This window comes from Periophthalmus magnuspinnatus, chromosome 10, assembly GCF_009829125.3.
Source record: "Periophthalmus magnuspinnatus isolate fPerMag1 chromosome 10, fPerMag1.2.pri, whole genome shotgun sequence".
Lineage (NCBI taxonomy): Eukaryota > Metazoa > Chordata > Actinopteri > Gobiiformes > Gobiidae > Periophthalmus > Periophthalmus magnuspinnatus.
The window spans coordinates 10,685,819-10,696,053 of NC_047135.1; the positions used below are offsets into that span (position 1 = coordinate 10,685,819).

Below are 10,235 nucleotides of genomic sequence, written 5' to 3' on the forward strand. Positions count from 1 at the left end.
TGTATATAAAATACAGTCAAAACAAGTGGTATGGGTCAAAATAAATATATATTTACAAACCACACACTGCAAACAGTGAACAAACACACACACACTTCAAAATGTAAACAAACACACACTGGAAACTAAGAACACACTGTACATGATTGTACAGTGAGACAGTCATTCTGTGACAGTGGCTCAGTGGTTAGAGCTTTGGTCGAGTCCCACTTGGACCAATTTCTGTCATTGTGTCCTTAGTTCTGTTATTGTGTCCTTAGGCAAGAGTGATACATGATGATGGGGGCGCAGATTGACATTAGCTAATGCTAATGATTACACATGATACACATTTGACCCACAATTAAGTTAATAGCAGAATAAACCACGCTTACCGATCAGGAACAGCATCCAGTCCATCAAAACATAAGGTCCCTCTACTCCTCAGTCCACCATGAGATCTTCACTCGGTTCCACGAACCGCTCCGGGTCCGAGATGCCTCTAGTTTAACTTGTACAAACATTCACAGTGTCCTCGGTCGTGTACTTCCTTTGTTTTGTCCGTTTCGTCATGTTTAAAACGCAAAACTGCTGCGTAAAATTACACAAAGTAAGTAAGTAAGTAATTTTACGCACGGATCTTTATATCCAGTCTCGTCTTTTTACGCGCGCAGAAAACTCCGTCTGTTTACAGTAAACCACTGCATGTTACGTGTAAGAAATGGTCGTTTCTGATGCAAGCGTCAAAGAGGACTAAGAGACTAAAGTATAAGTCAGAAGGGTTTAATGAGTTCATCACAGGTAAAGTTAACAATGGAGCACCGGACTCTCAGGAAAGGATAGGAAGAGAGTCCTGAGATGTTTGTGTTTCCAGCTTTTATAGGCCTCCCAGAGGAGGGTCTTCTTCTCGTCAACATGTGTTTACACTTTAAAAACCTTTTGGCAAAATCCAACAGTGTGTGTTTTTAAGTCAATCAATCTCATTGTTTTATGACCCTCTCAGGGTGGGGGTCACTCAGTCCTTGGTGAACAGGGCTACAGATAGGAAGTGGCCCTGATCATAGATGTTATCTTCTTGGTCCCAGTGCTCGCAAATTGCTTTATGACCCTCTCAGGGTGGGGGGTCACACAGTCTTTGGTGAATAGGGCTACAGGCATCTGGGGTAGTATTACATTGTTAAAAAATACCTTACATACGCATCAGTGTGTTCCGCAGTTCATGGGCTTTAAGAGGAAAACATCACTCAACGTGTGTAATGTAACAGCTTGATTCTACAAGGGGGAGAGTGGGGCGTACTCTTCCAGTCATCTGTAGCTCTCACTCACTGTCCGCGGCTCCAGTAACCCACAGCCCCCACCTTATTGGCCAACTTTAGTGTCAATCACAAGCTAACAAGTTTGTTTTGCGCTGAGGAACAAAGCTGGCGCTGTCAGAAGTGTATTATGCTTGAAATTGACAAAAGAAATGCAGAGAAGTGACAGAACAGATTTCACTTTCCTGCAGCAGATTGGACATGGAGGATCTAACTTCCTGGACATAATTTCTTGACTGGATTATATTATCTGGACCTTTACGGAACGAATGAGACCAACTTTGTGTGAATATGTTGATGTTTGACAGAACCAGAGCGCCCAAAGGTAAGTGACGTCCAAATCCACATTTCTGACTTCTCTGTAAAAACGGCGTTCCTGTCAGCACTGTGGTGATTAGAGGTGTAAATGGTTTACATATTCAGAAAGATGAATGCCGTAGCTTTCATTTGATGTGTAGACTGTTTGTGTGGGTGACACAGAAATACACGTACATTGCTGTAAATTTGTAGGCCGTGTCCCAATTCGCCCACCTGGCCTTAGAATCACCATTGGAAGGGCGATTCGAAGGGCAGTTACGTAATTTCCAGTGCGACAAGGGCTGTCCCATTTCAACCCACCCTACTGAATGCGGCCGAAAACCTGCCCTTCCCTTTGCACTGTTTCCATGGAGATCGGACGTAACCGAAGCGTGCATCCGTGCACACTTCGCGCACTTCTATATCCCATCATGCACCGCGGCTGCGCAAAAAAGAGAAGAAAATGGAGTCCACTGCGCAATACACGTTCAAATGTTCGTACTGGTTTACCTCATCTACAACAGTGTGATATGAAACTTTTAAATCTGAATAAAGATAAGTACAGGCCGTGTGTTTGATGATTAAAAAGGAGGGGAGTTACATGGAATAAAGGAATGTGGAGTTATTGCTAGACAATAAGAGACATTATTATCATGAGTAATTATTATTGCAATAAGAATAATTTAAGAATGCTCGTTTCTATTGTAAGCGACAAAGACTAAGAGACTGCAACGTAAAGTCAGAAGGGTTTAATGAGTTCCACACAGGTAATGTGAACAATGAAGCAACGGACTCTGAGGAAAGGACAGAAGAGAGTCCTGAGATGTGCACAAAATCTTCATGTGTTCCGGTACATTCCATACGTCTGCGCCCCTCGTGGGCACGTGTCATTTACCTTCGTGTTAGTAAATCAAGACACTAGCTTGATGTAGCGCTGCACTGCTAGAAAATACCTTATAATAATCAGATGAAAAGAACTGGCACGGCATAGAAGGGAAACAGTGCCCTCTACTGTTATTAAAGTGGTGTAGCCACTGTCCAAAATACCGAACCATTAAACTGCAATATCCCACTATATGTACCACTAATCAGTGTTCTTTGGTTTATAGACTATGAATGTAAAAATTATATTGTTACCTCTGTCTCTGTTATTACGTTTTCACAAGGTATATTTTGTTTAAGTTATGAAGTAGCTACAATTGAGTAAAAAAAATCACCTCAAACGTTATATTTGCCTATTGATATTCAATCTAAACAGAAAGAAACGGCTGTGACGACGACATCTTGACTTTTCTTCTATTAAATAATAAATCATTAAAAATAATGTACGTAATGTACATATCGTACGCTCAAAGACAGCGGTGGAAGTGCGGTCCGTGGTGTGGGCCTGTCCCACTTCAGCAAGATGGAGGCTACACTGAGGAGGGCAGATTCTCGACCGGAACCTTCAAACTACACTTTGAAGAGTACTTCGAAGGGACCCTTCAAAGGGTGCATTTGGCGAATTGGGACACGGCCAGAGTGTGCACTTTTGTCATTCCCGGGTTTGATCCAATATGGCCGACTTCCTGTGCATTTTAGGGCGGGGCTATAATATCATTTTTGTCATGTCCCAATATGTTCTATTTTTTGATGTGAGTTTCAGATTTTTACGTTGACTTTTTCCGAATCGGGCTCCCATTGGCCCAATGAAAATCAAAGTTTGAGGTGGCGCTACCGAGTCGTCTTTCGTTATTTTTTCTCGGCGTCTTTTGTGACAATTAGAGCTCGTCGAGTTCTAATTTTTGACACCACTCACTGCCATGTCGGGGCGTGTTTACCACTTGATTTTTTGCCATTTTCCATGCTCCGGACGCGGTTTTAATGAGTCCCTCGCCGGGACTTAGTCCCAGGCTCGGGCCTAATAATCGCATTGACATCTCCATGGAAACCTCTGCTCGCTTTAGTTCCGCTTTGAATGTGCGCGATGCTGAATGTGGTCCGGCGGAAGTGAGCCTCGGCTTGCTCACAAAAGAGATGGCGAGCGGCATCGGGAGTAAGTGCTATTTCTATAGATTTCTTGGATTTAATCAGTCATCACGGACGAATACGTCTTAGTTTATACATGCAAAGTAGGATTGCATACATAATAAGGAATTAACTATGTACATTTTAATAAAAACGAGTCGCTTTAAGCCTTGTGTGCCCCATCAAAGTGTCCCCCGTATCTGTATTGCTAAGCTAAGCCTCGTTGTAACTTAAGAAATGAAGTATTATTAAATTAACTGGCCACTTTTGAAGCTATTGGGTAATGTATATGATCACAACTCAAGAAATCATAACAGAAATTTGCAGCTGAGAGGTGTAAAAGTATTAAAAATGCTGTAAACCACATCAGCGGAGAAAACATGCTAACGTTAACTAGCCTTCTTGTAAACAAACGATGTAAAGTCTCTGTATGCAGGTCCTTTATGATGTTGGTGATTTCAACGATGTAAAAACACCAAAACATTGTAGTTGATCTAAAGGTGACTGTTTGAGCAGATTGCATTGTGACACAACACATCCTGAGATTGATTCTTATCACCTACTATAATCATTGTTCCAATGTATTGTAGATATGTTTGTTTGAAAATCTTGCACATAGCACTTTAAATATATAATTGAAACTATATTAAGTATGTCATATCCGCTTTTGAAAAATGCGTAATACAAAAGATGGAAAACTCTTTAACATGGCATTGAAGGGCATTTACTGCACAATTCACACAAAATGACTCGATGCATAAATCACTTAACCCAGAAGTCAGTGTAAAGTGTTACAGTGTAAGAAGACATCCGCAATTTTTGTCACAACACCCATGTATTTATATGACGACATATCTCTTTTCCCCAGAACACAAAATACTGAACGTGGGGCCGACTGAACCATGGTCCATCAGAGAGAAACTGTGCTTGGCCTCTTCTGTCATGAGGAGTGGAGACCAAAACTGGTGAGAACTGTGTTCTTACTGCTGTTTACTTGATTCCATGCTACCTTTATTTTAAATGCTGTAAAGACTAAACTAAATAGAATGGCATGTATTATCTTTTGTTTTGTAGTGTTATAGTGTTGATATTTTTTCATAGCCATATAGTCAGATGATAACAGCTACATTTGGCCCATTGGCAATACATCTGCTATAGTTGTGTGCTTGTTTTTGTCAGTTGCAATAAAGGATTTATTATCCATTTCACCTGTTTAGCAGGCCACATGTATGTTTTGTGGTTTGATGGTTTTCTAAATAAAGCTGTTTGTTTTTCAGGGTGTCTGTAAGTCGAGCCATCAAGCCTTTCTCAGAGCCGGGCCGACCTCCAGACTGGTTCTCCCAAAAAGTAAGACATTTACAAACCTACCACACTCTACAATACCTCTATGTGCTCATCGCGACCGCAGTAACATGCTATAATAACATGTTTGTCTCCATCCAGCACTGTGCCTCTCAGTACTCTGAGCTGCTGGAAGCCACAGAAGCACCAAAGTCAGTACAAAAATACACTTAATTTTCATAATCTTAGAGATGTATATTGATGTTTGTGGTTTTATTTTTGTTCAGGCGAAAACGTGGTGAGAAGGGAGAAGTGGTGGAAACCATTGAAGACGTGATTGTTCGGAGGCTGACCACAGAAAGGATCGAGGAGCTGAAGAAACTACTCAGAGACACACAAGAGCAGTACAGGTGAAAGACAAGGCTAGAGTGTGATCACCTCTCAGAGTGGGCAGAGGCCAATGTTCCTATATTGAATATATTAAAAGCAGTCCTCACAATAATTTAGTTAATGTATCTGGGACATAAAACATTGACCTACACAAAAGAGGCTTATAGCAAAATAGTAAATTCAATCTGCAGTCTCTGGACAGGGTAATTAAAAATAATAATGATAAATTATATTATGAAAATATAATTTGGTATGCCAATATTTAAATGAAATAATAAATACATAAATACCTATACTGTAAGTGTATCATTATATCCCTATGTGGGTCTGTTGATTATATGAAAACAATGTTTTATTATTTCTTTTTTTTCCCAACAGAAAATTGAAGAAAGAGGTGGACCTAATACAGGCTGGCCACATGGACTCACAACTAAAGGAGCTGCTCACAGAAATTACACTGTAAGAATAAGTCACTGAAGTTTGGAGAAAACTCTTATACTTTGACTCCTTTAACCTTTTGTTTTCGATTTGTCTCATAGAAAGAAGAAGCAAGATGAGGAGGAAGCAGAGCAGAAAAGAAAAGCTACGGAAATGGCCTACCAAGGTAAGGTGTAGAGACAATGAAAAGTCTCTACACTTTGATGAAAAGAATTGTTGCATGTACCAAAAATGTTAATATATATGTGTATATCAATCTCCTTTGTGTGTTTGTAGCTCGTCAGGCCATTAAAAACACGCCAAAGCGCCTTCCCAGTGTCACAGTGCGATCGCCTTTGGGTGCCAGTCCCACCTCTCTGGACTCTCAGGCTGACTCCTCTGTCCCTACTCCCCCCATGGACACAGGAGGGGCCCCATCTGAGGACACTGGACACCACAGTGTTGTAAGGCTTTATCACTGCTGGCTTTTCCTCAAGATTTTGGTCATTTCAATTCAAGAGTTATCCATTAAAACTGAATTTGTTTAAGTAGTTTAGTTCTGTTTTTGTACTTTATTTTATAGCATTACTATTTTTCTGATCCGTTACAGGTGCAGGGAGTGGGGGTGTTCCTGCCCTCAGACCCATCTGGACCTAAAGAGGCCGTTCTGTCTGCACTCATGGACGACTCTCCCCAGAAGAGGCTTCTGGCTCAGAAGGCCACGCCCCCTCCCTCTCCTCTGCTGTCCGAGCTGCTCAAAAAGGGCAACCTCATCTCCGCAAGCCCTAGACTGGTGAGACAACCAAATGTTTAGCTGCAATATACAATACATATGCTGGGTCTTCTGGTGAAGAATTTGACTTTTTTTATATATATATATATATATATATATATATATATAAAAAAGTCAAATTCTTCACCAGAAGACCAGCATATGTATTGTATATTGCAGCTAAACATTTGGTTGTCTCACCAGTCTAGGGCTTGCGGAGATGAGGTTGCCCTTTTTGAGCAGCTCGGACAGCAGAGGAGAGGGAGGGGGCGTGGCCTTCTGAGCCAGAAGCCTCTTCTGGGGAGAGTCCGTCCATGAGTGCAGACAGAACGGCCTCTTTAGGTCCAGATGGGTCTGAGGGCAGGAACACCCCCACTCCCTGCACCTGTAACGGATCAGAAAAATAGTAATGCTATAAAATAAGTACAAAACAGAACTAAACTACTTAAACAAATTCAGTTTTTAATGGATAACTCTTGAATTGAAATGACCAAAATCTTGAGGAAAAGCCAGCAGTGATAAAGCCTTACAACACTGTGGTGTCCAGTGTCCTCAGACGGGGCCCCTCCTGTGTCCATGGGGGGAGTAGGGACAGAGGAGTCAGCCTGAGAGTCCAGAGAGGTGGGACTGGCACCCAAAGGCGATCGCACTGTGACACTGGGAAGGCGCTTTGGCGTGTTTTTAATGGCCTGACGAGCTACAAACACACAAAGGAGATTGATATACACATATATATTAACATTTTTGGTACATGCAACAATTCTTTTCATCAAAGTGTAGAGACTTTTCATTGTCTCTACACCTTACCTTGGTAGGCCATTTCCGTAGCTTTTCTTTTCTGCTCTGCTTCCTCCTCATCTTGCTTCTTCTTTCTATGAGACAAATCGAAAACAAAAGGTTAAAGGAGTCAAAGTATAAGAGTTTTCTCCAAACTTCAGTGACTTATTCTTACAGTGTAATTTCTGTGAGCAGCTCCTTTAGTTGTGAGTCCATGTGGCCAGCCTGTATTAGGTCCACCTCTTTCTTCAATTTTCTGTTGGGAAAAAAAGAAATAATAAAACATCGTTTTCATATAATCAACAGACCCACATAGGGATATAATGATACACTTACAGTATAGGTATTTATGTATTTATTATTTCATTTAATATTGGCATACCAAATTATATTTTCATAATATAATTTATCATTATTATTTTTAATTACCCTGTCCAGAGACTGCAGATTGAATTTACTATTTTGCTATAAGCCTCTTTTGTGTAGGTCAATGTTTTATGTCCCAGATACATTAACTAAATTATTGTGAGGACTGCTTTTAATATATTCAATATAGGAACATTGGCCTCTGCCCACTCTGAGAGGTGATCACACTCTAGCCTTGTCTTTCACCTGTACTGCTCTTGTGTGTCTCTGAGTAGTTTCTTCAGCTCCTCGATCCTTTCTGTGGTCAGCCTCCGAACAATCACGTCTTCAATGGTTTCCACCACTTCTCCCTTCTCACCACGTTTTCGCCTGAACAAAAATAAAACCACAAACATCAATATACATCTCTAAGATTATGAAAAATTAAGTGTATTTTTGTACTGACTTTGGTGCTTCTGTGGCTTCCAGCAGCTCAGAGTACTGAGAGGCACAGTGCTGGATGGAGACAAACATGTTATTATAGCATGTTACTGCGGTCGCGATGAGCACATAGAGGTATTGTAGAGTGTGGTAGGTTTGTAAATGTCTTACTTTTTGGGAGAACCAGTCTGGAGGTCGGCCCGGCTCTGAGAAAGGCTTGATGGCTCGACTTACAGACACCCTGAAAAACAAACAGCTTTATTTAGAAACCATCAAACCACAAACATACATGTGGCCTGCTAAACAGGTGAAATGGATAATAAATCCTTTATTGCAACTGACAAAAACAAGCACACAACTATAGCAGATGTATTGCCAATGGGCCAAATGTAGCTGTTATCATCTGACTATATGGCTATGAAAAAATATCAACACTATAACACTACAAAACAAAAGATAATACATGCCATTCTATTTAGTTTAGTCTTTACAGCATTTAAAATAAAGGTAGCATGGAATCAAGTAAACAGCAGTAAGAACACAGTTCTCACCAGTTTTGGTCTCCACTCCTCATGACAGAAGAGGCCAAGCACAGTTTCTCTCTGATGGACCATGGTTCAGTCGGCCCCACGTTCAGTATTTTGTGTTCTGGGGAAAAGAGATATGTCGTCATATAAATACATGGGTGTTGTGACAAAAATTGCGGATGTCTTCTTACACTGTAACACTTTACACTGACTTCTGGGTTAAGTGATTTATGCATCGAGTCATTTTGTGTGAATTGTGCAGTAAATGCCCTTCAATGCCATGTTAAAGAGTTTTCCATCTTTTGTATTACGCATTTTTCAAAAGCGGATTATGACATACTTAATATAGTTTCAATTATCTATTTAAAGTGCTATGTGCAAGATTTTCAAACAAACATATCTACAATACATTGGAACAATGATTATAGTAGGTGATAAGAATCAATCTCAGGATGTGTTGTGTCACAATGCAATCTGCTCAAACAGTCACCTTTAGATCAACTACAATGTTTTGGTGTTTTTACATCGTTGAAATCACCAACATCATAAAGGACCTGCATACAGAGACTTTACATCGTTTGTTTACAAGAAGGCTAGTTAACGTTAGCATGTTTTCTCCGCTGATGTGGTTTACAGCATTTTTAATACTTTTAACACCTCTCAGCTGCAAATTTCTGTTATGATTTCTTGAGTTGTGATCATATACATTACCCAATAGCTTCAAAAGTGGCCAGTTAATTTAATAATACTTCATTTCTTAAGTTACAACGAGGCTTAGCTTAGCAATACAGATACGGGGGACACTTTGATGGGGCACACAAGGCTTAAAGCGACTCGTTTTTATTAAAATGTACATAGTTAATTCCTTATTATGTATGCAATCCTACTTTGCATGTATAAACTAAGACGTATTCGTCCGTGATGACTGATTAAATCCAAGAAATCTATAGAAATAGCACTTACTCCCGATGCCGCTCGCCATCTCTTTTGTGAGCAAGCCGAGGCTCACTTCCGCCGGACCACATTCAGCATCGCGCACATTCAAAGCGGAACTAAAGCGAGCAGAGGTTTCCATGGAGATGTCAATGCGATTATTAGGCCCGAGCCTGGGACTAAGTCCCGGCGAGGGACTCATTAAAACCGCGTCCGGAGCATGGAAAATGGCAAAAAATCAAGTGGTAAACACGCCCCGACATGGCAGTGAGTGGTGTCAAAAATTAGAACTCGACGAGCTCTAATTGTCACAAAAGACGCCGAGAAAAAATAACGAAAGACGACTCGGTAGCGCCACCTCAAACTTTGATTTTCATTGGGCCAATGGGAGCCCGATTCGGAAAAAGTCAACGTAAAAATCTGAAACTCACATCAAAAAATAGAACATATTGGGACATGACAAAAATGATATTATAGCCCCGCCCTAAAATGCACAGGAAGTCGGCCATATTGGATCAAACCCGGGAATGACAAAAGTGCACACTCTGGCCGTGTCCCAATTCGCCAAATGCACCCTTTGAAGGGTCCCTTCGAAGTACTCTTCAAAGTGTAGTTTGAAGGTTCCGGTCGAGAATCTGCCCTCCTCAGTGTAGCCTCCATCTTGCTGAAGTGGGACAGGCCCACACCACGGACCGCACTTCCACCGCTGTCTTTGAGCGTACGATATGTACATTACGTACATTATTTTTAATGATT

General features: G+C 40.9%; 2 protein-coding genes across 2 annotated transcripts; one reads left to right on the forward strand and one right to left on the reverse strand.

Annotated features, from left to right (window-relative positions):
• Positions 1 to 3,573: 3,573 nt before the first annotated feature.
• On the forward strand, positions 3,574 to 6,498 carry LOC117378087 (bromodomain-containing protein 8-like). Its single transcript, XM_033974625.2, has 9 exons — positions 3,574 to 3,624; positions 4,465 to 4,561; positions 4,874 to 4,943; positions 5,040 to 5,089; positions 5,165 to 5,287; positions 5,646 to 5,726; positions 5,807 to 5,871; positions 5,982 to 6,148; positions 6,295 to 6,498. Exons 1-9 carry the CDS (start codon positions 3,606 to 3,608, stop codon positions 6,496 to 6,498), a joined length of 876 nt encoding a protein of 291 aa, XP_033830516.1. The 5' UTR covers positions 3,574 to 3,605.
• A 163-nt stretch (positions 6,499 to 6,661) lies between these two features.
• On the reverse strand, positions 6,662 to 9,560 carry LOC117378088 (bromodomain-containing protein 8-like). The gene is made up of 9 exons (XM_033974626.2): positions 9,510 to 9,560; positions 8,571 to 8,667; positions 8,191 to 8,260; positions 8,045 to 8,094; positions 7,846 to 7,968; positions 7,409 to 7,489; positions 7,264 to 7,328; positions 6,987 to 7,153; positions 6,662 to 6,841 (listed from the first exon to the last, which is right to left on the reverse strand). The coding sequence occupies exons 1-9, from the start codon at positions 9,526 to 9,528 to the stop codon at positions 6,662 to 6,664; spliced, it is 852 nt and encodes a 283-aa protein (XP_033830517.1). The 5' UTR covers positions 9,529 to 9,560.
• Positions 9,561 to 10,235: the final 675 nt, after the last annotated feature.

Bases quoted from the DNA above. Each gene is read 5' to 3' on its own strand.
- LOC117378087 (XM_033974625.2), top strand. The intron at 4,944-5,039 runs GTAAGACATTTA...GTCTCCATCCAG, and splicing joins CAGACTGGTTCTCCCAAAAA to CACTGTGCCTCTCAGTACTC. The intron at 5,872-5,981 runs GTAAGGTGTAGA...GTGTGTTTGTAG, and splicing joins TACGGAAATGGCCTACCAAG to CTCGTCAGGCCATTAAAAAC.
- LOC117378088 (XM_033974626.2), bottom strand. The intron at 8,261-8,570 runs GTGAGAACTGTG...TTTGTTTTTCAG, and splicing joins AGGAGTGGAGACCAAAACTG to GGTGTCTGTAAGTCGAGCCA. The intron at 7,490-7,845 runs GTGAAAGACAAG...TTTTCCCAACAG, and splicing joins GACACACAAGAGCAGTACAG to AAAATTGAAGAAAGAGGTGG.